Raw genomic sequence first — 13330 nt, 5'->3', positions numbered from 1 at the left:
GGTCCGGGGCGGGGGATGGAGCCTGGGCGCGGGCCGGGCACGCGGGGCTCCGGAGATGCGGAGGTCGGGGATGCGGAGGTCTGGGCCGGGGGACCCGGGCGGCGGCCCTTGGCTGGGCAGGGGGTCCTTGGTATGTGGGTGCGCGGGGGGCCCTGGGGCGCACGGCCCCAGCTGGTATCCCAGACCCTGGGCGAGGTCTGCCAGGGCACCACCTTGTAAGGGGGTCGCAGACACCTGCTCCTGGCCTGGGGCGGGAGTGCGCGGCTCTCGGGCACGGAGGGGCTCAGACGATGGGGTGACAGTGCGAACTGAGGGTCTCCGCACTGAGTTGGGGTACCAGGCGTGGGATAGTGCCTCGTATGGAGGTGTCTTGTCTTTGCGCGGTGGAGAGGATGCCCGGCGCAGTCCTGGCTAGGGGACTGGGCTATGCGTCTTTAGATAGGGGCAGAGGAGCGAATGTCTTTCCAGGGTCAGTGAAGAGGATGGGTCCAAAGTATCCACAGACCTAAGTCCCAGGGTGAAACTCACTAACGGGGTTGCCCGGCTGAAGTGTTGGCATTTGGGGTGTTGCAGTAATGTGGGGGTGGGTAGTCCTAGGGAGCCTGGAAGTTGGGGTGCTGGGCTGAGGATGTGGTATAGATCTGGATGGAGAGATAAAATGAGGACGGACAGGGGCCCCTCAAGAAGGTAGGACAGGAAGAGTTAACGCAGGGCAGGGTCAAAGGGTTGTTTGTCCTGCCTGGCCAGTGGGGCTGGGGGATGGTCTGTAGTTGAGCCCCAGGGTGTGGAGGAGTCCTGCTCAGAGGATGTGTCTGGACTGTGTCTCCCCTGCAGGGCCTGTCTCCTGGGATGAACTGGGAGAGGGAGAGACACAAGGCTAAACTGTGGGTACCCAAGAGGCCAGAAATGTGCTCTGGATACCCACCGCCAATCTAACCAATCACCACACAGTCAGGGGCCACTGGGGACAGTAGTCCCCAGCACTGTGACCCCAGCAGTTCCCGGGAGACAGCCACTCTGGGCCTCCAATCAAGCTTTGCACAGGCACACAAACAACGTCACAGCATCCCGCACTTGCAGAAACCCACAGTCACAGGCAGCCCAGTCCACACTGGCCGCCCACGCACAGATCCACTTGGGGAGAGTGTGGATCCTGCCTGCGGCTGGCTCACCCAAGCACAAGGCTGACCAGCATGGTGCCTCTGTCCTGTCACTTTAGGACTGTTTGGCTGGTTGTGTGTGTGTGTGTGTGTGTGTGTGTGTGTGTGTGTGTGTCCATCTCAGATCTTTGCTGGTGTCATTCTGTCTCTGGGCCATCTCTCCATCCCTGCTTGCTCTCTGCACAGGGGCACAGCTGCCTCAAACTGTTGTTCCCCATTGCTCCCCGCATGTGAGTTCCTCTCTCCCCACTGTACTCCTTGCTCACATCTGTGCCCTCCCCTTCTTGACCACCTCCTCTCCCCATCACTGCATCTTTGTGACCCCTGACACCTCCTCCCCATCTCTCTTCTCATTTCTGGCTTTCACTCTTCCAGAAAGTGTTACTGCATTTGCATCCTGAGGTGGGCACAGCTGGCAAAACCACAGGACCTCGGTCAAATCCCCTTCTTTGACCTTAGGTTCCCCAGTCTGAAAACAGGGTGAGGGAGGGTGGGATGGAGTGCGGGGTCTGAGGTGAAATCAGGCAGGAGCCCCATTCATAACCCACTGCTGCTTTGAGGGAAAAAAAAGCAAAACCTCATTTTGCAAAGTTTGCAAAATACTGTCCTTTTGCTTTTATCCACGGTGCTCTTTAACTTCCAAGAGGAACTCGCACGTGCCAATCCCATGCGGGTTCCCCGCCCCCCCCCCAGCCTCCTCATGCACATTCTTCAGTGTTTTTGAGTCAGAGTCTCACTGCGTAGCCCAAGCTGGCTTGGAGCTCAAGGCAAGCCTCCTGCCTCAGCCTGTCAGGTGCTGGAATGACAGGTGTGACCCATGGCGCCCTCCAACTCTTCCTGTTCTGTTTTGGAGGCAGGGTCTCAACGTGCAACATGTGGCTAGCCTGGAATTCCCTTTGTGGATGAGGCAGGCCTCCAACTGGAGGCAGCTTCCTACCTCTACCTCCCAGGACTTGGGATTATGGACATGGGCTATCATAAGCAGTTCTCTCTCTGTCTCTCTGTCTCTCTCTGTCTCTCTGTCTCTGTCTGTCTCTCTGTCTCTCTCTGTGTCTCTCTGTCTCTGTCTCTGTCTCTCTCTCTCTCTCTCTCTCTCACACACACACACACACACACACACACACACACACACACACACACACTGGTGGTCAGCAGCCCTCAGGAAAGGGATCTTCTGCTCCTTTCACTGACTCACTCCATGCAGAGTTCACTGCACAGCAAAGAGAGGACTGGTTGGCCCTTCTTACTGTTTTTTTACTAAAATAGAACATGGATGCATTGCTCAACCTCTGGCATATATCCACCTAACAAAACCTCCCTGGCATTAATAACTACGACTCCACTTTTAATTTTCTTCCCCCAAATCCTTTATGCCAACACGGCCCACAGGCTTATTTATATATTCATTCACAAAAGTAGCTACTGTAGCTGGGGATGTGGCTCAGTTGGTACAGCGCTTGCCTAGCAAGCACTGGCGGGGAGTGGTTGGGGGGAGGGTTCCATCCCCACCACTGAGTAAGCTGGGCTTGGAGGTGTGCCTCTGTAATCCCAGCATTCAGCAGGTAGAGGCGGGATGATCAGAAGTTCAAGGTCATCCTTGTACTGGGGTTAGCCTGGGCTACTTGAGACTGTCCCAAAGCTAATTGTATCATAAATAATTCAATACTTTGGGTGAGTTAGGGGGTCTGTTGCTCCTGGGGTGGCTGGAGGGGTTAGAGCAATATGGCGAAAGCAGAGCGACCAGCAGCACTCTGTGCCCCTGTGCTGGGCAGTGCCTCCACAGTCCCTTTTTATTTGGTTTTGGTTTTTAGTTTTCCAAAAATATTTTATTACATTTACATATTTGTGTGTTTATCTGTGTGTGTGTGTGTGTGTGTGTTGTGTGTGCATGTTTAGTTAGAGAACAACTTGTAAGAGTTGTTGTGGGTCTCAGGAATCGAATCAGGTCATCAGGCTTGGTGGCAAGCACATTTACCTGCTGAGCCATCTCATCAACCGAGACAGGGTCTCACTCTAGCTCAAGCTGGCCTGGAACTCAGCAGATAGTTCAGGTTCGTCTTGAACTTGTGGGAATTCTCCTGCCTCAGCTTCCTCAGTGGCAGGATTACAAGCATGCGCCACTATGCCTGGCTTCTTTGCCTAGCAAATATTGATGGTATATGCTGTCATTCTAGGGAGTGCGCCAGACCAAATACGCAAATGCTTCCCCACAGAGTTTATAGTGGGAAGGAGAGAGATCAAAAGTCAGTTACAAAATCTAGCAAACAAGTAAATAGTTCATTTCGCTTCAGTGTCAAATGGGAAGAGATGGAAAAGTGCCTTGGGGGATGGGTTGGCCATTTGAGAGCTGGGGTGGTCCAGGAAGTCATCCCTAGGAAGGTGAGAGAGGGATTAAGACCTGAAGTAGGAAGAGGAGCCAACCTTGGACAGGTCCCTGGGAAACAGCAAGTACAAAGGCTCTGAGAGCCCCATTGCAGGAGAAAGATGTTGCATGCTGTACCCAGACTCCAGGCTCTGAGCCCAGTTTCTGGACTCCACAGGTGTCACCTTGGTAAAGACACCCAGGCTTCTGCGCTCAGCAGAGTCCAGGACTCTTGTCAGGTCGGATCTGCAGCCCTTCCCAGCCAGAGCCACAGACCTACCAGTCCCTTCCCATCTGCCCCCTGGGCAGCCTACAGGAACTCCCACATAGCCTCTGGGCCTCGGAGTCCCCCTGCCCCCCCGCCCCCCATGGCCTCTAGGATGTGGAATCAGAACATTCTAGCCCCAGTCCACACCCAAGGGTCCGAGCTTTGCCTGAGGTTCATCGAAGAACCCAGAAGATCCTCCAACCTCTGGTCATGGGGTGGTCATGGGCGTTGTCAGAAATCTCTCCCCTGCCTGTGACCTCCATTCTTTGATTTCTTCTGCTATTTGCACTGGAAATCCCACAAGGGACCTGAGAGAGCCCTGAACCCACCAGATGCCTCCTTGCTGTTCTGAACCCTTGAGTTACCATTCTCATTTGATTTACTTATTGCTTTATTTATTAGAGACAAGGTCTCACTGTGTAACTCAAGCTGGCCTGAAGTGAACTGGAACTTAGCCCAGGCTGACCTCAAGTATAGGGGCAGTACTCCTGCCTCACTTCCCAAGTGCTCAAATTACAGGTGTGAGGTACCATGCCTGCCTCCCAGAATATCTCCTTTACTCTGCCCCGCATCCCTGTAAGGGAGGAAGGCTTACTTCCACTTATCTGTTCATGGGGAAACTGAGTCTCAGGGGGTGAAGGGACTTTTGTACCTGAGGGGCAGAGGTGGGTATTAATCCTGGTATCCAACTTTTTCTCCAGGCTGGGGGGTGAGCTAGGGTGGGGTTGCCAGGGAAGTAGACAGTGCATCGTGCAGGAGTCACATAGCTCAGAATCATCAGCCAACCAGACAGCCCTGTGCCCACCCCACCCGGAGAGACTGACGCCAGACCAATGGGGACAGTAGACGGTTCTTAAAAAAGAAGGTGCTGCTAGGGACCGCCCGTGCTTCCTGGGTCCTTTTCCAGGCCAGGAGCTGAGCTAAGCTTGCTTGTGCATTCAGCAGGCACCAACCTCACTCCTGCAGTGCATTCTTACCTTCCTTTTCTTCAGTCGAGGAACCCGAGATTCGGCCCGTCAGACAGACGTTCAATCAGCAAGTGGGGTGGGGGGCACTTGGCATCCCAGCCTAGGCTCCTTAGGGATCTGCCAGTGTCTGGAGACCTTCCACTTCCTCTCCACAAACACTTTCCTGCTCTGAGCAAGGTACAGTCCTGGGGTGTACAGACAGGAAGCACGCATTCGGAAAACTCCAGGTCAGGTGAGGGAGGCACTGTAGACGATGTCTAAATCAGGCACCTAGAATAGGGGGCAGGGACTCTGCCCTGAGCAGTCTTGGGGTCCCTCTGGAGGAAGGGGGTAGGCATTGTAGAGTTGAAGAGGCGCCAGCATCTGTGTTTATATTCAACAACTAGGGACTCTGGTGGGAGCTGGGAGATGCTGGGGGTACAGATCTGAGGCAGAAAGAGACTCTGACCCCCCAAACAGGGGACATAGACACCATGTGCAATCTAAGTTCGGGCAGAGAGTGTCCAGGCTCTGTGGGAGGGCACACCGGGCCTGGTGGAGTCTGGAAGTGTTCCTAGTATGGTTCCCACACTGGTACACTAAGCATCTTCTGTGGGCCTGGAGAGATGGCTCAGAGGTTAAGAGCACTGGCTGCTCTTGCAGATGACTCAACTCAGGTTCAGTTCCCAGCACCCACATGGCAGCTCACAATTGTCTGTAACTTCAGTTCTAGGGGATCTGATGCCCTCTTCTGACCTCTGTGGGCATTGCATAACACCGGTGCCCTTACAGTGAGGAAAACACTCATACACATAAGTTAAAATTTAAAAAATAGCCAGGCATGGTGGTGCATGCCTTTAATCCCAGCACTTGGGAGGCAGAGGCAGGCCGATCTCTGTGAGTTCAAGGCCAGCCTGGTCTACATAGTGAGTTCCAGAACAGCTGGGGCTACAGGAAGACCCTGTCTCAAAAAGACAAAAAAAAATAACAAAATTTTTTTTATTATTTTATTTTATGTGTATGAGAATATTGCCTGCATGTATATCCATGCACCTGTGTCATGTGATGCCCACAGAGGTAAGAAGAAGGCGTTGGATCCCCTGGAACTGGAGTTACAGATGGTTGTTAGTTGCCATGTGGAATGAAACTCAAGTCCTCTGCAAGGGCAGCCAGTACTCTTAACCACTGAGCTTTCTCTCCAGTCCACAAATAAAAGTATTTTTAAAAACATCTTTTGAGGCTTGCGGTGGACCAGGCACTGAGCTGGGCCATGCTGTAGCCTGGAGGAGACCTTAGTACAGCCACAATCAGGGCATCTAGGACAGACAGGACGACCCAGGCCCAGTGGACTCCTATTTTTGAATTTGTTTTTATTGTGTGTGTTTTGCCTGCATGTATGTAAACACACATGTATGCAAAGCCTGCAGAGGCCAGAAGAGGGTGTTGGATCTCCTGGAACTGGAGTTATGGACAGTTGTTAGCCACCATGTGGGCGCTGGGAATCGAACCCAAGAGCAGCCAGTACTCTTAGCCACTGAGCCATCTCGCCAATCCTCCCTTCACCCCCAGCAGGCCTTTAAGATCAGCCCTGACCTGACCTCTGCTCTCTTTGGATGAAGCCTAGAGACAGAAAGGATGTTACACAGCACCTGATCCCAGAGTCTGGGGGTGAGGGGGTTAGTGATACAGGATATGAAGACCTGGGTTTTCCATATTCACAGACCAGATGCCAAAGGCTCACCCGGGGTGGGTTCATTAACCTGTCTCCTTGATTCAAGGTGACCTGATCTGAGCCAGGGCTGGAGTTCCCCTGGGCCACTGGAGGAGGAAAAGGGATTTGATGGCTCAGCAGGGGGAGGAGCGGAGATAAAGACACACAGCTGAGCCCCACACAAGTCAGGGGAAGCAGGAGGGTGACTCCAGGACCTGATAGGCAGGCCTTGGGCCCAGGGGCCTATGGGAGCTACAGAAGGGGTCTCGTCAGCATTGACAAAGATTCCTGCGGCAAGGGTATCTCTGTGTCAGTCTGTGGCCTGCCAGGGCCTGCGGCTGGGGTCCTGCCTGTCCCTGGGGACTCCAATCCCCACCAAGGCCTTGGTTTGCAGGTTCAGCCCTTGTGTTTGGTGTTTGGGTCTGTGGACAGCTCCTGGGTTTCCCCATTTGACTTCCTTTCCTCTAGCAAGGTCTGTGGGTGTCTTGTGTTGTTGTCACTGTGAGGTGGAGGGAGTGCTGCCATCGTTAGGAACCCTTCCAGACATACTACAGTGGTGAGAAAGCTCTGCCAAGCTTGGAGGTCCTGGCCTAGGACACTACCAGGAGCTTGGCATCCTGTAGTGTGTGTGTTGGTCTTTGCCAGCCTAGGAAAAGGTCCTGAATTGATTGGCATAGTTCTTGATCTTCCTTTGATCCAGATGTTCTGGTCTGTTGCTGACTAGGTGTGTGTGTTTGTATCTGTGTGTGTCTGTGTACACGTGTGTGTATGGTCATGCATGACCTGACTGTGACAGTCTGATTCCGTGCACTTGATTCTCAGCCTAGGGTGACCCTTGTGTGTTGGAACGGATGTAACATTGTGGCTAGTACCTTCCCCAAGTGCTATCTTTGTATGTGTGGGACCCAGGAGCTTCCAAAGTGAGACCAGGGAGTGTCTGCTGGGGTTTGGTAATGCTACGGCAGTGTGTGTGTGTGTGTGTGTGTGTGTGTGTGTGTGTGTGTGTATGTCTATGTCTGTGTCTGTGTCTGTGTCTGTGTCTGTGTCTGTGTCTGTGTCTGTGTGTCCAGTGCTCTGGGTGAGGAGACTCTGCGGCTGTGTATAGAAGGCAGTCAGTAGTCAGTTGTCAGCGGAACTACATGGGGAAGAGTGGCGTTGGTGGGGTGACTTGGTGCTCCAGGGCTGTTTGGCCTGAGGTGTCCCTCTGTGGCTGAGCGTGACCTCTCTGCTCTTAGAAGACAGCTGTTGCCTCCTCCTGACCTGCCAGGCATGTGTCTGGGGCTGTGGCTGTCCCTCCAAGCTGGGCTGTAGCTGTGTGTGTGAATCAGGAGCTGGGCTGGCCTTGGCTCTGTGTATGTGTCCCCGACCCTGGTGGGTTATGTATGTGTGTACACATCCCATTGTTTCCAAAACCATGTGTGGGGCGTCCCCTGTGTGGGCTCCTTGAAGCGCAGCTGCGGTCAGGCGTCTGAGAGGCCCCAGCCCCAGGCAGCTTGCTCCTTGCTCTGCTGGCTTTGTCCAGGCCCCATCCCAAGGGGCTGCTGATGGAGAGGCCCCCGGGAGTCACTGGGGCATCACGGGCAATTAATTCATTAGATTAATTAGCTCCTCTTCCCAGGCTGGGGGCAGGGCAAACCTACTCAGGGCCCTCCTGTTCCAAGCATCCAAGGTCATGCAGCCAGGCCTCCTCCCAGGACCTGCTCCTCTGCCTCCACATGCCCAGCTCCCACTCCCGGGCCCTGGTCCAGCCCTCTGGCCACGGTCCACAGATACATGAATAGTGGCTTGATGGGGCTGCCTGGTGTGTGCAGGCAGGCGTGGGTGTGCACTGTGGACACAGACATGCTGAGTGTGTGCCTGGCAGGTGTGTGTGTGTGTGTGTGTGTATGTGTGTGTGTGTGCAGCCACACACCATGCAAAAAGGTGTTTACCAGTGACAGGTGTGCATGCACAAGCCTGTGTTGTGTATCTGTGAACACCATGCTCTGTATATCTGCCCCTGTGGGTCTGAGTTAATGTGTGTGCATCTGTGTTTACACACACATGTATGCACATTTGCTGCACACATTTCTTATGTATTCACATGCACTGTATGTTCATCAGTCTATATATGTACATGAGCACATGCTTCTGTGTACACACGTACGCACCTGTGTACATGTGTATCTTATGTATATTCACTGGCACCTGTAATGATAGTGTGTCTGTATATGAGCAATCTGTGCACCTGTGTGTATCTATGCATTGTGTGACTTTTCCTGGGGAAATAATAAAAAGGGCTAACCTCAGGTAGGGCACAAACAAGACCAAGGAAATTCTTCTGAAGCACAAGGGTGGCTCTGTCAACTGAGAAGTGCAATTGGGTTACCCACAGGAGCCTGGGTGAGAGTAATTTACAGGTGAGCCCCCCCACCCCTCCCCGGGACAGGGGCTCCTGAGAGACTACCTTGTGAGCTGCTGTGCTGCCTCTGCCCCTTGTACTTTGTGAGCCCTTCGTCCACGTCCACGAGGGCCCAGTTGTGCAAAGGTCTCCAGTGGGTAATCACATGACTTCAAGACCACAGCCATGCCAGAGGGCAGCATCCCATTTTATGTAACTGGGACTCTGCACTTACTGACCTGTCTCCAAACATGTTTTTAGATGAGTACGTGGCCTGTCTACTCTGCAGTTGAGTGCATAGATTAGTCTGTGTGCCTGTGCCAGGGTATTTTCTGTGTGCACACGTGTATCTGTGGTATGTGTGTGGGTGCACGGGTGTCTCCGAACACACGTATCGGTGTGCATATGTGCATGTGTCTTTATGTACATGTGTCAGGGGCATGATTGGGTGTCTCTACAGGTGTAATGTTCCATGTGAGTTCTAGCCCATCTATGGTCACAGCAGGCCCAGAGGTGAGGATGTGGCCCTCATGTCTCCTCTGAGTGTGTGTGCTGTGTGTGAATTTCTGAAAACAATAAATTCATGTGGTAGTGGGTGCAGATGTCTGTGTCACCGTGTGTGCACCATGGCCAGCCCAGTCCTGGCTGCCAAGGCTGAGCTGGCCCCTCCTCCCACAGGGCTGCTGTCCCAGAGCCTGGAATTCAGCTCGCCTGCAGACAACTACACAGTGTGTGAAGGTGACAACGCCACCCTCAGGTAGAGCCCACAGCAGGGCAGCGTGGGACCTCACGGGGCTGGCCGTCACCCCTGCCTTGGGTAACACCCACAGCGGGAGCCAGGCTGTGAGGAGTGTGGATTTACTGAAGCCCAGCTTCGCCCTGGCCTCAGTGTCCAAGGAGAGGGATGGCACCCACTTGGCTTCAAAGCTGTGCAGAAACCATGCATGCTGTATCGGAGAGGGTCGTTGGTTCTTGGACCCTGCCCACCACACTCAGGGGCCCTGTCTCCTCCTCAGAGTCCCTGTCCCCCCATCTGGATTACTGACCCTCTCTCACACTCCCCAGTCTCTCTGCGTTCTCTTTCTCCCCCCGCCCTAGTCTTTGTTCTTTTCTTTCTCTAGATCACTGTCCCTCTCTGGATTTCTCTGTCTGTCCATCTTTGGGTCTCTGTCCCTCCCTCTCTTGAAGTCTCTGTTCCCTTCTTTCTGGGTCTCTATCTCTCTGGGTCTCTCTCTGTCTCTCTGTCTCTGACTCTGTCTGTCTCTCTGGGTCTCTGTCTCTCTGTCTCTGTCTCTCTGGTTCTCTGTCTCTCTGTCTTTGTCTCTGTCTCTCTGTCCCTGTCTCTCTGCCTCTCTTTGTACCTCTTCCTGCTCCTCTCTCTTTCCTGGTGGCTGTCCCCCCCCCCTTCCCTCCTCTCTGGGTCTCTGTCCTTCTCTCTCTGGGTGTCTGTCTCTGTCTCTTTCACCCCCCACCCCAGCACACAACTGTCACTCAGGAGTCCTCAGCTGCCAGCGCCAGGGCTCATCTGCCTTTCCTGAGGCTCAGTTTACCTTCCTGTTCAGGGGGCACAGCAAGGTCTGCCTCCCAGGGCAGCAGTGGGGCCTGGAGCCGTGCAGAGGTGGACGGGAAATCCCTGCCTTCCTCTGCCCTCTCACCTGCAGCTGCTTCATCGACGAGCACGTCACCCGCGTGGCCTGGCTGAACCGCTCCAATATCCTGTACGCTGGCAATGACCGATGGACCAGCGACCCCCGGGTGCGGCTGCTCATCAACACACCCGAAGAGTTCTCCATCCTCATCACCCAGGTGGGGCTCGGCGATGAGGGCCTCTACACCTGCTCCTTCCAGACCCGCCACCAGCCGTACACCACTCAGGTCTACCTCATCGTGCATGGTGAGCCCTGGGTGGAGAAGATGAAGGGCAGAGTGGGAGGGGACAGGAGGCTCGTGGGATTGTGGGGTGAGAAGGCTCCATTGATTCGGCCGCTTTACGTCCACGCACTCTGTTCAGTGCTGGTCCCAGCCCTGGGACAGGAGGGAGTGGAACACAAGTATACCCCGGCCGGGAGATGTCAGCCAGGTACTGTGGGGAGTCTCACCACTGTGGATCGCCATCAGGGAGGTTCTTGGACGGGAAAAGTGGGGGCCTGGAGCTCAGAGGAAGCAAAGAACTTGCTGAGAGAGTCCACCGTGGGCAAGGCTGGCACTCAGGACAAACCTGGCTGTCCCTCACCTTTACAGGAGTTCCTGAGGAGAGGCTCAGGGGATTCCCAGGCATGAGGGGTCTGAACTCTGGGTGTGAGGGAGGAAGCTGGGGTCTGGAATCTTGAGGGAGGGGGGCCAGGGTCCCTGGGTCTGAGGGAAGAGGCTGGGGTCTGAAAGAGGAGGACCAGATCTCGATCCCTGGGTCCAAGACAGGAGAGCTGGTGTCTATAATCTTGGACCAGAGGGAAGAGAGCTAGATGTCAATTCCTGGAGCTGAGGGAGGAGGGCCAGGCCTGGACACCTGGGTCTGAGGCAGTGGGACTCAGGCCTGGGTGGCTGGAACTCACCCTCACTGCCCCTCTCTACCTCAGTGCCCGCCCGCATCGTGAACATCTCCTCTCCTGTGACGGTGAACGAAGGGGGCAATGTGAACCTGCTCTGCCTGGCTGTGGGGCGGCCAGAGCCCACAGTCACCTGGAGGCAGCTTCGAGGTGAAGATCCTCCCCTGGCTACAGTCTGGGCCCCTTAATTTTACCATGTCTGCAGTTGGGGTCCCATACCCTCCTCCCCTCTGAGCCCCTCTAGCCCTCCCAGTAACTTGATTTCCCCTTCCACTCTGATGCCCAGTTCTTAGCAGACTCTTGGCACCTTAGCTGATGGCTTCCCAACCACAGCCAAGGCTGGGCCCTTGTCTTCACAGTCCAGCTCAGCTTCCCTCCACCTGGATGGGTTCTCCTGACTCAGGTCCCCTCTCTAGCTTCCCTAAACCAGGTCTGCAGCCAACACCCTGCCATTCTGCTGCCTCCCAGTCCCATCCCCTCCTCTGCTGTGGTCTGAAAGCATACCCCCAGACCTGAAATTGGCAATCCCTGGGAATTCCAGAAATGCACATTCTCAGGCCCCAGCCCAGATCCAGAGGCAACCAGGAGCTTCCTTTACCCCTACCCACAGTTCCCTGTAAAGGTAGCTCCAAGCTGCCTGGCACATATCAGCCCAGGGCTGGGACACCACCCATCACCACATCTCCATCCCCAGGTCCCCAGAGTCTGGCTCTTTCTGCCCTGCATCTTTGCAGGTACAAAGTGCTAATCCCTGGGTCCCTGGAACCCAGTCCAGCTTCATGTCCCAGCTTCCTTTCTGTGTCCTTGATGTCTTCTGAGCCCTAGAACCCTGGGTACCCTAAGTCCTAGGTGGTCTTCTGTGACCACAGATCTGCCAAAAGACCTCAGATGCCTGGATCCCCATCACCAGATCTGGGTCTGAATCTGAATTTCCTGGATTCTTGAAATCCAAAAGCCAAGATCCTGGGTTCACTCCCTGCCCCCAAATGGGTCCCCTGAGCGCGCTGATCCCAGGATCCCTAGCTCTCCTGCACCCCAAAATTCCACCCCCCTCCCAATTGGGTTCCCAGCTCCCAGAGCCCCATCCTCACTCCTGCCCCACCCCCACAGGCCCCTCCCGGCTCCTACTGATCTGGGCACTCCAGGCTTTGCTGTGCCCGCCCCGCTGATGTGTGTCCGTGTTGTGCCCGTGTTGTCCCGTGTTAAGTGTTTGTGTCCGGCCCCTCCCCCTCCTCCCCTCCTTCCCCACAGATGGCTTCACCTCTGAGGGCGAGATCTTGGAGATCTCCGACATCCAGCGAGGCCAGGCCGGGGAGTACGAGTGTGTGACTCACAACGGGGTCAACTCTGCGCCCGACAGCCGCCGGGTGCTGGTCACCGTGAACTGTGAGCAGGAGGGGAGCGCGCGGGGCCGCCCTGGGTACCTGGGGAGGAGGGTCTATCTCCGGGAATTGGAAGCTGGGCGGGACTCTAGGTCAGAGGCAGGAGGGAGCTGGGGGCGGGAGTCCGTAATCTCCTGGCAGCTAGAATGCGCGCCGGCTTCTGTCCCTCGCCAGATCCCCCGACCATCACCGACGTGACCAGCGCGCGCACAGCCCTGGGCCGGGCCGCCCTCCTACGCTGCGAAGCCATGGCGGTGCCACCCGCAGACTTCCAGTGGTACAAAGACGACAGGCTGTAAGGACTGCGCTGGGCCGGGCAGGGGGCAGGACGGGGGGCGGGGGAAGGGAGCGCGGCCCTGGACCTCTTGGATCCCAGGATTCTCCTGGGGCGGAGAATCAGGAGGTGGAAAAGTTCAGTCTCAGTTCCTAAGAGACCAGGTGCGACTTTCTAGGTTATGGGATCTGCGGACCCCAGCCAGGCTACCTTGGGGTACCTTGGGCCCCAATAGGATGAATGCTGGGATTGGGTCCCCTGGGAGACGGGCGGGGGGGGGGGCGGAGATCGATGCTGCGG

At 55.4% G+C, this 13330-nt stretch overlaps 1 protein-coding gene across 1 annotated transcript in view; it reads left to right on the top strand.

The window, feature by feature from the left end:
- Positions 1–3633: 3633 nt before the first annotated feature.
- The window catches only part of Iglon5 (IgLON family member 5), a 12793-nt gene continuing 3096 nt past the window's right edge, over positions 3634–13330 (top strand). Inside the window, exons 1-6 of the mRNA XM_008845250.3 lie at positions 3634–3711; positions 9507–9585; positions 10490–10722; positions 11405–11524; positions 12626–12760; positions 12931–13051. Of these exons, the coding sequence (XP_008843472.2) occupies positions 3645–3711; positions 9507–9585; positions 10490–10722; positions 11405–11524; positions 12626–12760; positions 12931–13051 (755 nt within the window). The 5' untranslated portion in view covers positions 3634–3644. The remainder of the gene's footprint in view (positions 3712–9506; positions 9586–10489; positions 10723–11404; positions 11525–12625; positions 12761–12930; positions 13052–13330) is intronic.

This window comes from Nannospalax galili, unplaced genomic scaffold (assembly GCF_000622305.1).
Source record: "Nannospalax galili isolate Female #2095 unplaced genomic scaffold, S.galili_v1.0 scaffold960, whole genome shotgun sequence".
Taxonomy (NCBI): Eukaryota; Metazoa; Chordata; class Mammalia; order Rodentia; family Spalacidae; genus Nannospalax; species Nannospalax galili.
This window is presented reverse-complemented; position numbering and strand designations above follow the sequence as displayed.